At 50.8% G+C, this 14,081-nt stretch overlaps 1 protein-coding gene across 4 annotated transcripts in view; it reads right to left on the bottom strand.

The window, feature by feature from the left end:
* Positions 1–7,142: 7,142 nt before the first annotated feature.
* The window catches only part of LOC127037871 (uncharacterized), a 33,031-nt gene continuing 26,092 nt past the window's right edge, over positions 7,143–14,081 (bottom strand). For 3 of the 4 annotated variants that reach the window (XM_050930015.1, XM_050930035.1, XM_050930025.1), the window contains 3 exons: positions 12,262–12,351; positions 10,642–10,762; positions 7,143–8,053 (listed from right to left, as the gene is read on the bottom strand). In XM_050930015.1, the coding sequence (XP_050785972.1) occupies positions 7,802–8,053; positions 10,642–10,762; positions 12,262–12,351 (463 nt within the window). In that variant the 3' untranslated portion in view covers positions 7,143–7,801. The remainder of the gene's footprint in view (positions 8,054–10,641; positions 10,763–12,261; positions 12,352–14,081) is intronic. The other variant, XM_050930016.1, reaches the window with a different exon arrangement.

Here is a 14,081-nt window from a genome sequence, read left to right as displayed (position 1 = left end):
AAACAAAATATGCTTTTGATCATATTACACACTAGCAAATGGAGAGGCTGAGAGAGCTGCACAGACAGCCAAGAAAATCCTACAACAGGAAGATCCATTCCTTACTCTTCTGAGTTACAGATCAACTCCAATAGCGGCTACGGGACACAGTCTGGCACAGCTCCTGATGTACAGTGTGAGGCCTTTTTCTGCAGCCACATTAGGAGAGCAGCAGCCATGAGCCAAGAAGCAGAAAGTCACATCCTCACATTCCATTAAAACAATGTGATCTGGGGCTGTTAGGAAGGAGATCCTATCCTAATAGCGCCCACTATCACCAGAGAAAGAAACAGATCTTAAGATGGTTAAAGAAAACTTTGTGTCTTGCAAGACACTTTGTGTCTTATCAGTTGTGGTTGTGAAATCCCGCACTTCTTTGTTTTGTCTTTATGGTCCCCAGTTCTCTACTATTGATCTGTCTGGTCTCTGTCTGGCTCTTTGATTGTTTCTGTCTGCTGCATAACTAATTTTGCTTGGTGTGAATCAAGGATGGTGGTGGGATCTGGTTGGTTAAAGAACTGTTTGACACTGTATTACGAATGGTTAGAGAACTGTTTGACGCTGTATTATGAATGGTTAGAGAACTGTTTGACGCTGTATTACGAATGGTTAGAGAACTGTTTAGTAACACTTCAGTAAAATGACGGGTTACGGTGCAGCTACGCAGGAGTCGAGTTTCACTGTATAAACTGGGGTCCAAAAGGAAGTTCTGGGGAACCCTCTCCAGGGCACAGCCCCAAAGATCCGAGCTGCCAGACCTCAGCACCCTGCCAACCACACCGTGCAGAAACTGGAGTCCCCAGAGCACCTGATCCTGGCTGGCCAGCAGGAAAAGTTCATCTGCCTTATGGGAGTGGTGAGCGTTGTATGCTTAGCGTGTGCATTCTGATGTGGGGACTTTTAGTAACTAGAGGTTAAAGCTATTGCTGGGTAAGGCTTTTTCACTGGGAAAAGACCCCGTAAACCTGCAAAACCTGAGCCCTAGGAACCGGGAAAGGTGGAGGTGCCTAAATTGACAGGGTTACGCTGGAGCCCATGGAAGAGTAAAGGTGGGTTCCCCAGAGTGTGCAGGGGTGGCAGGTTTGTATAATTTTTGGTGTTGCTCAGAATGGGTCCAAGTCCTGTGCGCTGTCCCCTCCCCCTGCACACACACCTGCCTAAGGCTCTGGGAGGGAGTTCGGGTGCAGGCTCTGGGATGAGGCAGGGGGTTGGGGTGCAGGAAGGGATGTAGGGGGCAGGCTCTGAGAGGGAGTTGGGGTGCAGGGTCTGGGCTAGGACAGGCGGAGGGGGTGCGGGGGGCAGGCTCTGAGAGGGAGTTGGGGTGTGGGGTCTGGGCTGGGGGAGGGAGTGTGGGGGGCAGGGTCTGGGCAGGAGGGAGTGTGGGGGCCAGGCTCTGGGAGAGAGTTTGGGTGCAGGGTCTGGGCTGGGGCAGCAGGAGAGGGTGCGAGGGGCAGGCTCTTCGAGGGAGTTAGGGTGTGGGGTCTGGGCTGGGAGAGGGAATGTGTGGGGCAGGTTCTGGGAGGGAGTTGAGGTGTGGGGTCTGGGCTAGGGGAAGGTGTGTGGGGCAGGCTCTTGGAGGGAGTTAAGGTGTGGGCTCTGGGCTGGGGGAGGGAGTGTGGGGGGCACGCTCTGGGAGGGAGTTGGGGTGTGGGGTCTGGGCAGGAGGAGGGAGTGTGGGGGCCAGGCTTTGGGAGGGAGTTGGGGTGCAGGGTCTGGGCTGGGGCAGGAAGAGAGGGTGCGGGGGGGCATGCTCTTGGAGGGAGTTAAGGTGTGGGGTCTGGGCTGGGGCAGGGTGTTGGGAAAGGGTGAGGGGGTGCAGCGCTTACCTCAGGCAGCTCCCGAAAGCAACCCACACCCCTCTGCAGCAGCTGCTCCTAGGCAGTGGGCTGGAGGGGTCTCCACTCTCCGCTCACACCGCCCCCGCAGCTCCCATTGCTGCAGTTGAGCAGAGTTGGCACTCGGGGTGGGGACAGTGTGAGGAGACCCCCCCGCCCCCGGGGCTGCAGGGGCGTGCTGGCCGCTTCCAGAAGTGGAGCTGGTAGCCAGGAAGCCGCCTTTGCCCCGTTGCGCGGCTGCTGGTGGCAGTGGGGGCCCCGGGTCCTTTTAAATTGCCCGGGGGCGGCAGGCGGGGCTGGGGGAGAGATCTGGCCCCGAACTTTGGTGGCGCCGGGCACCCGTGCTCTCATTTTGGTGGAGCACAGGCACCACGGGCCCACAGAACTAGCTGCCCCTGAGAGTGTGTGTAACAGAGAATTTTGTGCAGGTCACACCGACGGGAAGACAAACCAGAACTACTGTTCCAGCTGTGGCAAAGAACCTATCTCCAGCCGTGAAGAGAGCAGTCCCACGGGAGCTTACGAACGCTCTTACACCAGACGTCACTCTGAGAACTGCTGGGCCTCAAACCCGGTGACCGTGTTTGTGTCAAACTGGCGGGAGAAAAGCGATGGACAACTGGAGCTGCCATAAAATAAAAAGAATTGCGTGCCCAGATAACGTGACTTGAGACGGCCAGTGAAGAGTTAAACAGACACCGTTGGCATCTGCAGCTTGTTACTCAGAACAATCAACAGGCCAAACGCTACAGACTGTAGGTGCAGAACAAGACGACGAAGATTCCAGGATTCCGAACCGACCCCAGCCAGTCATTGCCACTAGCAGACGGCCGGATGACCAAGTTGTTACGCATTCAGGTCGTGAAATTAGAAAACCAGCAGGATTCAGAGACACTTACCAGCCTGATCCGAACTGAACTTCAAAGAGAGCGCGACAGTGTAAATATCGTATGTGGTAGGAATACAGAATGTAGAGGGGCAGATGTAGTAGGATGCTAAAGTGTGTTATACTGTTCAGCCACAAGGTGGTGCTCCGTGTCACATACCTTATGCTAACCTCAGCCAGACCCCCCAGACGTTCCAGGATCAGGATGAACACAGCTGGAGTGGATAAGCAGTGGGTGAAAGCTGGATTCAGGTCGAAGAGGAAAGGCCCGTTCACTGAAAGGCAGGAATCTGTCTTCTGTAGCAGGAATCTATTACATTAGGCTTGAATAAAGACTGGGAGTGGATGGGTCATTTCACAAAGTAAAAACTATTTCCCCAGGTTAATTTTTCCCCTACTGTGACTCACACCTTCTTGTCAACTGTCTGAAATGGGCCATCCTGATTATCACTACAAAAGTTTTTTTTCTCCTGCTGATTATAGCCCACCTTAACTTAACACATGCATCCGACGAAGTGGGTATTCACCCACGAAAGCTCATGCTCCAAAACTTCTGTTGGTCTATAAGGTGCCACAGGATTCTTTGCCACCTTAACTGATTACTCTCGTTATAGTTGGTATGGCAACACACATTGTTTCATGTTCTCTGTGTATATATATCTTCCTACTGTATTTTCCACTGTATGCATCTGATGAAGTGGGTTTTAGCCCACGAAAGCTTATGCTCAAATAAATGTGTTAGTCTCTAAGGTGCCACAAGGGTTCCTGTTCTTTTTGTAGCAGGAACGTTACAAGACATGGAGAAGCGTAAGTCACTTAGGAGGGTCTGGAAACTTGGGCAGAAGTCGACTGTATTTATCAGAGATATTCCCAAGCCAGGAACTGAGGCAGCCATCACAGCATCCTCTGGCTTCCCACTAGCCCTGGCCCACGGTGCAGCTCTTGGACTGACGCTGCGCTTCCTCTCCTTCTACAGCAGACGTCACTGTGTCCCAGGGGTGTGACCTGTCAGTAGGCTAGGGATGCCGAAACAAGAGAGTGGATGGGATTTGAGAATCACTGCTGATGGCTTTCAGAGGGAACCCCAAGCCAGAGCTGTGACCGCTCAAGGCCCTGAGAGAGCCCCCGGCCGTCTTCATCAGAGCAGACCGAGCAGGGGTTAGCTGTGGTTTTTCCTCCCCCTCCCCATTGGAAAGCCCTGCTCCAGGAATTGCAGCCTACCTCCCAAGTCTCAATTGGATACAGTGTTCTTATTCCTGGCCTGCTTTAAACTGTTGCTGGGCAGTGTTAAACAGCTTCCATTTCCCAGAAGTGACTGCATTGCATCAGTCAGTGAAGTGATCCCTCTAGCCAAATAATCACAGTGTGAGAGTTCAGTGGTCCCGCACTGGGCTCCAACAGGCAGCCTCTGGTGCATGACAACAAGCGTTTCAGCACCCCGCCCAGACTCTCTGCTTGGGGAGCTCAGCCCTTGAAGGCATGACCCCTCCCATCGCCCAAACACCACAGAGCGATTTGCAAATATTTTGTTAACACAAATTGCAAGTTTGCTTTGGGGCTATTCCACGTGCCATATAGAGATGCACTTTAATACTACAACATTTAGGCACTTTAGCAAAACCAAAGGTATTTGTTATTCACAAGTGTTCAGAACACCAGGGGTTTGTTCATGAAACCTGCAAGTTTCACAGGTTTTAGCTTGAGTGATTTGTCATCTGGAAACTCGTACTGGAAAGTTTTTTGGCTCTCATTATTTTCTGTTTTTCATTCGTTAGTCTCATGTTTAAATGTTGCAAACGTCCTTTCAGGGAGCACTAGCAATACCATGTGATTCAGGTGACCAGTCACAGACCACAAATTGCGAACAGCGGCCATGACCCGCTGGCAAATAATCCATTGCTTGCCACTGGTGTGTGTACGCTCAGTGGCAACTATTTCTGAATAGAAGTCGGTACTGGGTCACGAACAATTTGTGAACAGAAAGAAGGGCCAAATGAATCAGAACCTATTTCCAGCAACTAATGTGTCCAGCTCAGCTTGGGTGTATAGTTTATAAAGGTCTTGGGTGGGACTCTGCAGGGAGACTCAGCAGGATGCTGCTGTCTTGAATTACCTGACCTCAGCTGAGAGAGACACATGGCAGAATGTGACAGAGTCCTGTGGCACCTTATAGACTAACAGACGTATTGGAGCATGAGCTTTCGTGGGTGAATACCCACTTCGTTGGATGCATGCAGTGGAAATTTCCAGAGGCAGGTATATATATGCAGGCAAGAAGCAGGCTAGAGATAACGAGGTTAGTTCAATCAGGGAGGATGAGGCCCTGTTCTAGCAGTTGAGGTGTGAACACCAAGGGAGGAGAAACTGGTTCTGTAGTTGGCAAGCCATTCACAGGCTTTGTTTAATCCTGAGCTGCTGTGTCAAATATGCTAATGAGCTGAAGCTCATTTGCAAAGACTGATTCTTGCCTGCATATTTATACCTGCCTCTGGAAACTTCCATTACATGCATCCGACGAAGTGGGTATTCACCCACGAAAGTTTATGCTCCAATACGCCTGTTAGTCTACAAGGTGCCACAGGACTCTGTCGCTTTTCACAGACCCAGACTAACATGGCTACCCCGCTGATACCTGCCATGGCAGAATGTAACGATTGCCGCTTGACATAAGGTGAGGTTCAAGATTGCAAAGCACCTCACTTCTAGCCAGTCCCAGGGAGTAACGGAGCTGCATTAGCAACTCAGCCACTGCACAGCCCCCGCTCTCTGCAGGAGTCACATCAGAGCTGTGGTTCTCAACCTATTTACCACTGTGGGCTGCATGTGGCCCACAATGTGTTATGTGGGTCGCATCCAATACTACCTCTAGGGCTCTGAGGATCTCACATGGGCTGCAAGTGGCCCCCGGGCTGCAGGCTGAGAACCACTGAGACTGCCAGAGAAGACCGTGATTGCGGAAGCATGGTGCTGATGGAATCCCTTTGCATCGTGCAATACGTTAGCTGTGGCTCTGCCGGGCTCCAGGTCAGTCAGGGGTTGGGACAGGGCGAGTAGCTGTCTGTGTGGTTATATTTCCCCATAGCTGGTGGAAAGAGCGTGAGGAAATCAGCTCTCCGGCCATTTCACCCCCCCCCAAATAGCTCCCTATGAGTGACACAAAAAGATCCTGGAATTTGTGTGCGCCCCCCAGGGTATCCACATTCCTGCACAATCCAAAGCCACAGCCTCCATGATGGAGATCGACCCCTACAACAGATCCAGGAGTTCTGACAAAGTGGGAACTTTCTTAATGTTTTGCATGGAAGATGGTGTGCGCCTCAGTTTCCTCCACATGGTGCACAAATATCTAGGTGTGGGGGACAAAACTGATCTTGCAGAGACCCTAGCAGGCATGTGAGAGTGCCATATAGCTACTGGCGCACAGACAATGACTGACACTCTGTATCCTGGCAACTGATTGCTAGGCCCATCCTCTGCAGGAGCCAGCCGGAGGTGTTGGAGAACAGAGAGGTGGAGGCCAGGTGCCTGGCTTGCCCGAAAAGAGACCAAGGAAGGAGGAGGGGCAATGGGGCATGACTGAGGCTGGGCTGCTGGAGGCTAGTCAGTCTCCGGGTTTGGGACTCAGGGAGAGCCCAGGTCTCTGGATCTGCCCCCAAAATGGACTTTGTTTGCACAGAAAACAGGAACCTGCAGCAAAGCTCTGTTCTACGCTGTGTTCCCAACTGATTAATAACCCTCCTGTGTCCCACACTGGCTGGAAGTCACTGCTGGCTGTGGAGTGGGGGTGCAGGGCCCCACTGAGGGTGGGTGAGGCTGCCCCAGGCAGGCTGAATGCTCCAAGATCAGACCCAGCAGGCGCTGTAGCCAAGGGGGCTTGCCCTGGTGAGAGCACCCTGAGGGACGCCACACTGTCCCAGGGTCCTGTGGGGCCCCCCTAAGAGCGGTGCCAGAGCCCCAAGCCTGGGCACCCGGAACAGGAGTGCTGAATTCAGCTCAGTACAGAAACTACAGGGTGGCTCACGGGCCGCAGAGGGCTGGGAAAAGGCTGACAGCTCCTCTCCTGAGTGCCACGCTCTCCCACTCCTGCAAACATAGCAAGGAAGTACTGGAGCTTCTCCCTGAGGAGCTGGGGGCCATCCCAGCCTCCAGCCAGCAGCTCTGGCCAGCAAGCCAGCCCTGATTCACCACCGGCAAGAGCAGGTCTGACGAGATTTGGTGGCTCCCTGAATAATCCTGACTCCTACAGCTTGGCTCCAACTGTCAGGGGGTGCCATGCAGGAAACAGTCCAGTCTCACCAGTGGTATCAGTGTCACTTCCCAGTGAGAGGCACAGGCTCCACACCAGGGAGAGGAGGAATAAACGCTTGTTCAAGACACTGTGCCCAGGTTGTAGAATTTTATTTTACAGGGAGGTCATACTGGGCACTAGCAAGTTATAGACAGGCCCCGCTGTGCTTCGCGTCCAGTGCCTTAGACAGAACTATCTGGCTACACTTGTTTTTCCTGCTTGGCTGGGCACCTGCCCTGGTCTGCACATGGTTCTGTCAGAGGACGGGTCTCTCCCTCCTTCCTTCCCCTAGGAAGTCAATTCCAGAGCAACCATCACTGCCAACCTCACTCTGCCAGGTGGGTCCCTTTGCCACTGTCAATCCACAGAGCTTCCCATGCATTAGGATTTCAAATGGCTCGTTACAAACCCCTTTGGGAGGGGTAGAGCAGGGGTCCCAGAGTGCAAGCACAGTTCTTTGCCTAATGTAGTCAGTACATGGTCATCCTCAGCTTGACTACACCCCGTGCAGACTGCATGGCCTGCTATGGGTCCAGCATGCAATGGTGGTCTTGCTTGGCACTCAGACAGAGTGTCTGGAGGCCACATCCATATTGTCATGATGAAGAGGGCTCCATTCTGCTCTACTCTGCTGTGAGTTGGCTCAGGCTGCCGACAAGCTGCCAGCGGGATAGTGCACCTGGAAAGACGTCCAGGAGCATCCAAAGAGTGAATCTTGTCTCAATGCCTGTCAAAGTGATTTTGGTCTCCTGCCTAAACCTTCTGAGCTAATGGGGTCTCTGACTGTATGTTGACTTCTACTAATCTGAAGGCTTGAAGCACCACAGCCAGCTGCAAACAAATGCCTTTCAGGATGTCAATGAGAGGGTAAGCCAGATTCCGGACACTGCAAAGGACATTCAACAGGAATAGCAGCAGGGGCTGCAGGAGGCTGTTAAACACCGCGACCAAGAAGGGCTTAAGAACATGATCTCCTGCTGTTGTCAGCAGGCCCACCACCAAGACCTGGAGGGAGAAGATGGATTTTGGTTAGTTGCTTGGTTTTGCTGAATATATTCACCAACCAGCAGCATGTACTGTATCCGGCTGTGTGTAGTGGAACTGCCGAGTTTATGAAGAATCTGTGCAGGGCAGTCCACTAACAAGGACCCTGTTAACAGACCAACCATTGGGGCTGACGGTATCCAGATACAAGCTCAGGCTGGTGGGAGTTCTCCAGGCTGAGAAGGGGGAGAGCAGCCAGAAGAGGCCAAGAGATTGAGGGGTAGAGAGAACAATAGAGAAATCTCCTTTTCTCCTCACCACAGAAAACGGTAGCCTCTGCGTACTAGAGATCAGAAAAATCCAAAGTCAGCACAAAGCTGAAACTTCCTCAGGTATTATAGAGCATTGGCAACCGCTCTGGGGTTAGAGATGAAAACCAGCTGCCCATTACAAGTCTGGTTTTCAACCCCTCAACCCAAATTCCCCCCAAAAGAAGCTGATCCTCTTGAAACTTGACCTGACACATTTCATCCCTGGGTAGAATCTGACTGAAGTACTGCAAGGGAATTGGGACTTTTATTCTTTGTGCTGAAGACATTTTTCCATCCTTTGACTCTGAGAAATTTCCAACCCTTTTCCTAAGCTAGCTTTGGCTCATGCAGCTACAAAACAGCGGGGCCTCCACCCTCCAGAGCCGCTTTGCTCACTGAGCAGAGGCACCTTTTGGTATCTGGGGAAGTGATGGATTTATAGAATCACAGAATATCAGGGTTGGAAGGGACTCAGGGGGTATCTAGTCCAACCCCCTGCTCAAAGCAGGACCAACCCCAACTAAATCATCCAATAGCTGAGTTTTGTTTGAGAATTTTTTAACATTTGTGTTTCAAATGTTTGTGAGATTCTTTCTAATCTGCAAACAGCAACAAAGAGTCCCATGGCACCTTATAGACTAACCGATGTATTGGAGCATAAGCTTTCATAGGTGAATACTCACTTCGTCAGATGCCTGTCTAACAAAGTGGGTATTCACCCACGAAAGCTTCTGCTCCAATACATCTGTTAGTCTATAAGGTGCCACGGGACAATTTATTCCTGTTTACAGATCCAGACTAACACGGTTACCCCTCTGATACTTTCTAATCTGCAAGTCTCTGTCTAGACAACCTGGCGGATCAAGATACTCGTCTTCCTATAACTCCTCTTCTGGAAAGCAGGGGGAGCTTCCACGCAGGGCCTGTTTGCTAGTCTTAGACTGGACAGTTCTTTTATGAATCAATTTATTTGGCTCCCAAAACCAACTATGCAGGTAAAATTAGCCAATGTTGGAGGTCCCTGAGCCCTCCAATTCCTAGAACACACTCTTCTCTCAAAGGGATGAGGAGTTCCAGTAGCGTCTCAGACTTTGAGAACGTTCCTGAGGCTATGCAGCAAAGGCCATTGGCCTCAAAAACCAGGGGCTCTACAGGGGTTATCCTCTTTTCTATATAGAAAAGTAAGTTGTGCTCCCTGAAGGCCAACGTATCTCTGGACCCCATGTACCCCACCCCCTCCACTGGGAGTTGTTGACTTCATTATTTAGGCTAGGGCTTGGTTACAAAGGAACCAGCACTTATAGAAGGAGAAAGTGGGATACATACACTCCTCATGGAAGATCTACTGCAAGAGGGTCTGCTCAAGGAAAACCTCTCCCCACTGAGATGGCAGAGGCTCCACCAGCCACACGGCTTCACTCACACAGAATTCACCCTCTCTCGCATACCCAAACACCACAGAAAAGCATGTTTTGATCAGAGTTTGGCAATTACTTAAAAAGAAGCCACGTTGATAAAGCAGAAGCAGGACTTTCATTTTTGAGGAGTTTTCCATTTCTCCTCCTCATCCACCCACAAACCTAACGTCACGCCCTGTAGCATCAGTTCTAGTCTCCTATGAACGTTCTGGAGAACATCTTGTTTCCTTCAGAGGACTGAAGTTGTGTCCACCTCTACCAATACAGTCCCACATTATGTCTGGGTGGACTATGGTTTTAAATTGAGTTGGGATAGACCAAAGGCATGTGATCAAAAAGGATGAGGTCATAAGAAAGAAGAGCTAGTGTGTTAAACCGGTGTTCTCTTATTTAAGGTATGGGCTAAAGTAACAGAAATAAGACATAGTTAATTGGGTACCAGGTACAGTAAATAATTGGATATATAAGAAATTCTTTCATCTGGCCTTAGCTAAGATCCGATAGTTGGCAATGACATCACTTGTTTGTTAAACTGTACAGAAAAGTAAACTTTTAAAGGGTTCATTGCAGATACCTGCCTGACCACACTGGCGCTAACCCTCAGGGGGTTATGCACCCCTGGGTTTAGCCCATTTGTAAGTATCTTGCTCAAAGCTTGTAAATGTTTTGTTACCATTTGGATGTAGTAAATTGCTTATTAGTTAGGCATGTTTAGAGACATTTCGGTCTCTAGATTTAACAAAGGAATGTGAGGCTAAATCAGTGTCATGGTAATACCCTGCATCGATGATGAAGGAACACTACCATTACAATCTGATCCTCCTGGGAGCCTTTCTAGGAGCAGGGAGGCCATTGGAGCTCTGGGAAGGGCCCTACTCACCTGGAAGACTGACTTGCCAAGAAAGCGGACCAGCTCGACCAGGAAAATGAAGACCACGTTCACCAAGATCCTCAGCAGGCCAAAGAATTCCCTCAGGTTTTGCTGAATCACCTTCTCAGAGCTGCCAAACGGAGAGGAAACAAAGGTTCTTACACTGGCAGGAAAGACCAAGTGGCTCTTTGGGAATGAATCATGCTAGCTCAGCCCTGGGTGTTACGGCAACACAGAACTATTGTAAGAGTAAAATGACTCCCAAGCCCCACCTAGCCACACTAGGGGCCAATGTGGAGCTTGAAGAACCCCCTCCCCCAGCCCACCTTTGCAGAATAGCTGCCCAAGGGCCCAAAACATGTCAACAGCAGAAGCTGGAACAGAACCCGGAGTCCTGATTCCCAGTCCTCTCCTCTAGCCACTAGTGAACCCGTGATCCAGCGTTGCTACCATCCGCTGGGAGTTCAATGGCCCACCGACGTGATACAGTGGTCTAAGTCGGAGTCCCCATTACAAAAGACACCCAGGAAACGCACTGGCCTCATGTGAGGTTGCCTCAGAGAGAAGCTGGTTACAGATGTGCTCTATAGGGCTAGATATCATTAGGGTTATTGCACCCAGAATCCTAGCAGTGATCTTTCACAGAATCACAGAAATGTCAGGTTGGTAGGGACCTTGAGAAGTCAAGTCCAGCCCCCTGCACTGAGGCAGGACCAGGGCTGGCTCCAGGCACCAGCAAAGGAAGCGGGTGCTTGGGGCGGCCAATGGAAAGGGGCGGCATGTCCAGGTCTTCGACGGCAATTTGGTAGTGGGTCCCTCACTCCCTCTCGGATCGAAGGACCCGTCGGCGAATTTCTGCTGAAGAATGAAGCGGTACGGTAGAGCTGCTGTCGAAGTGCTGCCCATCGTGGCTTTATCTCCCCCCCGCCCCCCAGCTTCACCACTTGGGGCGGCCAAAAAGCTGGAGCCGGCCCTGGGCATGACCAAATACACCTAGACCTTCCCCAACAGGTGTTTGTCCAACCTGTTCTTAAAAACCTCCAATGACGGGGGTCCCACAAATGCCCTAGGAACCCTATTCCAGAGCTTAACTCCCCTTGGTGATAGAAAGATTTCCTAATATTGAACCTAAACCTCCCTTGCTGCAGATTAAGCCCAGTACTGCTCGTCCTACCTTCTGTGAACTTGGAGAACAACTGATCAGATCCCCCCTCTGTCGTCCTGTCTCAGGACTAAACATGTTCAGTTTTTTAACCTTTCCTCACAGGTCAGGTTTTCTAAACCTTTGCTCATGTTTCTTGCTCTCCTCTGGACTCTCTCCAACTTGTCCACATCCTTCCTAAAGCGCAGCACCCAGAATTCCAGCTGAGGCCTCGGCACTGCCGGGCAAAGCAGGACAATGACCTCCCATCTCTTCCATACATTTCCCTACCTTTCCAGGGCAGAGTTGAGGTCAGCGGGAAGGGGCTGGGGAAGGAGACACTCTTGCACTGCTACTGCCTTCACCGTACCAAAGAAGTGCAATTTTCAGGGCCACTAGTCAATGGTCCTTTCATTTTAGAAGGGAAAATAAATAATTCGAGACAGCTGCAGGCAGGGACTTCCCACAGGACAGCGAGTGCCGGTTACCTTTCTGCCAGCTTCATCATGTAGGCTCGCTCATGATCTTTCTTAGGTTGGTAATAATGTCTGTTTCCATAGTCAAAGCAGTACATGCGGCTGAAAGAGCCAAAAGCGACACAGTGAACACCCACAGCGTGCGGCTGGCTGCCTTTCGCAGTAACAGCAGGAGGACTTCTGACACTGTGAGAGCTGTCCATCCCAGAGGCTCCAGAGCCACCATTATCAACAAACAACTCTGGATGGACAGGGGGGAAGCTATATGCAGCAGGCACCACAAAGATGTCCACAGACAATGCTACTGATGGAGGGGAGTGTGCCCTCTATGGCAAAACAGAGAAGTGCTCTAGCAAGGCCCTGTGCACAGAAAATTTGTCCAAAAGGTTTTTCTGAATAACTTTAACAAACCTCGACTTTAATGGTGATTATCTGAAAAGTGAGTGTGGGGGGGGGGGGTTCCACGGTACTGTCCCTCAGCGACTCAACAAATGTATTCAGTTTGCGAGTAAAGATGTTTCCCACCCCCGCATCCTCCCCGCAACTACCAGCTGTGCAAAAGTTCCCTGATATCAGAGTCAAGCTGGGCTCTTTCCCTCCCAAGTGCCCCCCCACCAACGGTTCTATGGGCCGAATTATGTTCTCATTGATATCTGTGCCACTGCATTAGCTGCTTGCACAGGTGTAACTGTCTGGAACTTAGCAAACAATTCTGCTGCTGACACCGGAGAAGGAAAAGACTCCAGCTTGCTATTCCCTAGCACATTGGTAAATAAAAAGCACCACAAAAATGTGCAAACAGAACTCTGAATACACAAAAGGAGCAGCCCTGTTGTGTACTATGTTACCACTTTTACAGTCGCTTTTCAGAGGAGAACGACACTTTGAATCACCTTTGCACTGGTGAAGGTACGGTTTGGCAATACTGGCCTTGATTAAAAAATACAAAAACTGAAGCAATGACTGCCAATTGGATGAGCCATGGAAAACTCTGGAGCTCAAAGCTTTGCCCAACCCCCTTTTCAGACATTGCTGTGGTCACCTCTCAGGGGTGGATCATGGTAGCTGGTTAACAGAACACAGCAGGAGTTCAGAGCAGGAAATGGGGGAAAAAACAAAAGAAAATAAACTTTCCAGTTGAAAGTGCCGGTGAAGTTTGAGGACTGGTCTACACTACAGTTACGTCCGCTTAACCCCACTGCTGAGGGCTGTGAAAAACATCACGTCCCCTGCAATGCAATTAAGCTGATCTGTGCCCCTCTGTAGACACTGCTAGGTTGGCAGAAGAATTCTTCCATCGACATCGCTACTGCCTCTCAGAGAGGTGGATCTACTACAGGGACGGAACAACCCCCTCCAGTCACTGTGGGCAGTGTAGTAAATGCCTATGCTGTAGCGCTGTTGCGTTTCTAGTGTAGACATACTCTTAGGGCTTGGCTACACCTGCAAGTTGGAGCGCATTAAATCAACCCCGGGCGCTATAACTCCTGCAGTGTCCACACTGGCACGGCATTTTGAGCGCCTGGACTCTACAGCTGGAGCGCTCCTGGTAATCCACCTCCACGAGAAGCAGAACGCTTGCTGCACCCCGGCTGAAACGCCCGAGTGTCAGTGTGGACAATGTGTTGCATTAGTGCACTGTGACTGACCTCCAGAAACGTCCCATAATCCCCTGAAGTCAAGTGGCCACTCTGGTCATTGTTTTGAACTCGGCTGCAGGCATGCGGCTATCCCCTTTGAAAGCTCCATTTCTGACAGCCGGCTGCTTATTGGCTCTGGGACAAAGCAAACCACTACTGTAGAATGCTGCTGCTGCAGAGGCAGGCGTTTGA

This window comes from Gopherus flavomarginatus, chromosome 1 (genome assembly GCF_025201925.1).
Source record: "Gopherus flavomarginatus isolate rGopFla2 chromosome 1, rGopFla2.mat.asm, whole genome shotgun sequence".
NCBI lineage: Eukaryota > Metazoa > Chordata > Testudines > Testudinidae > Gopherus > Gopherus flavomarginatus.
This window is presented reverse-complemented; position numbering and strand designations above follow the sequence as displayed.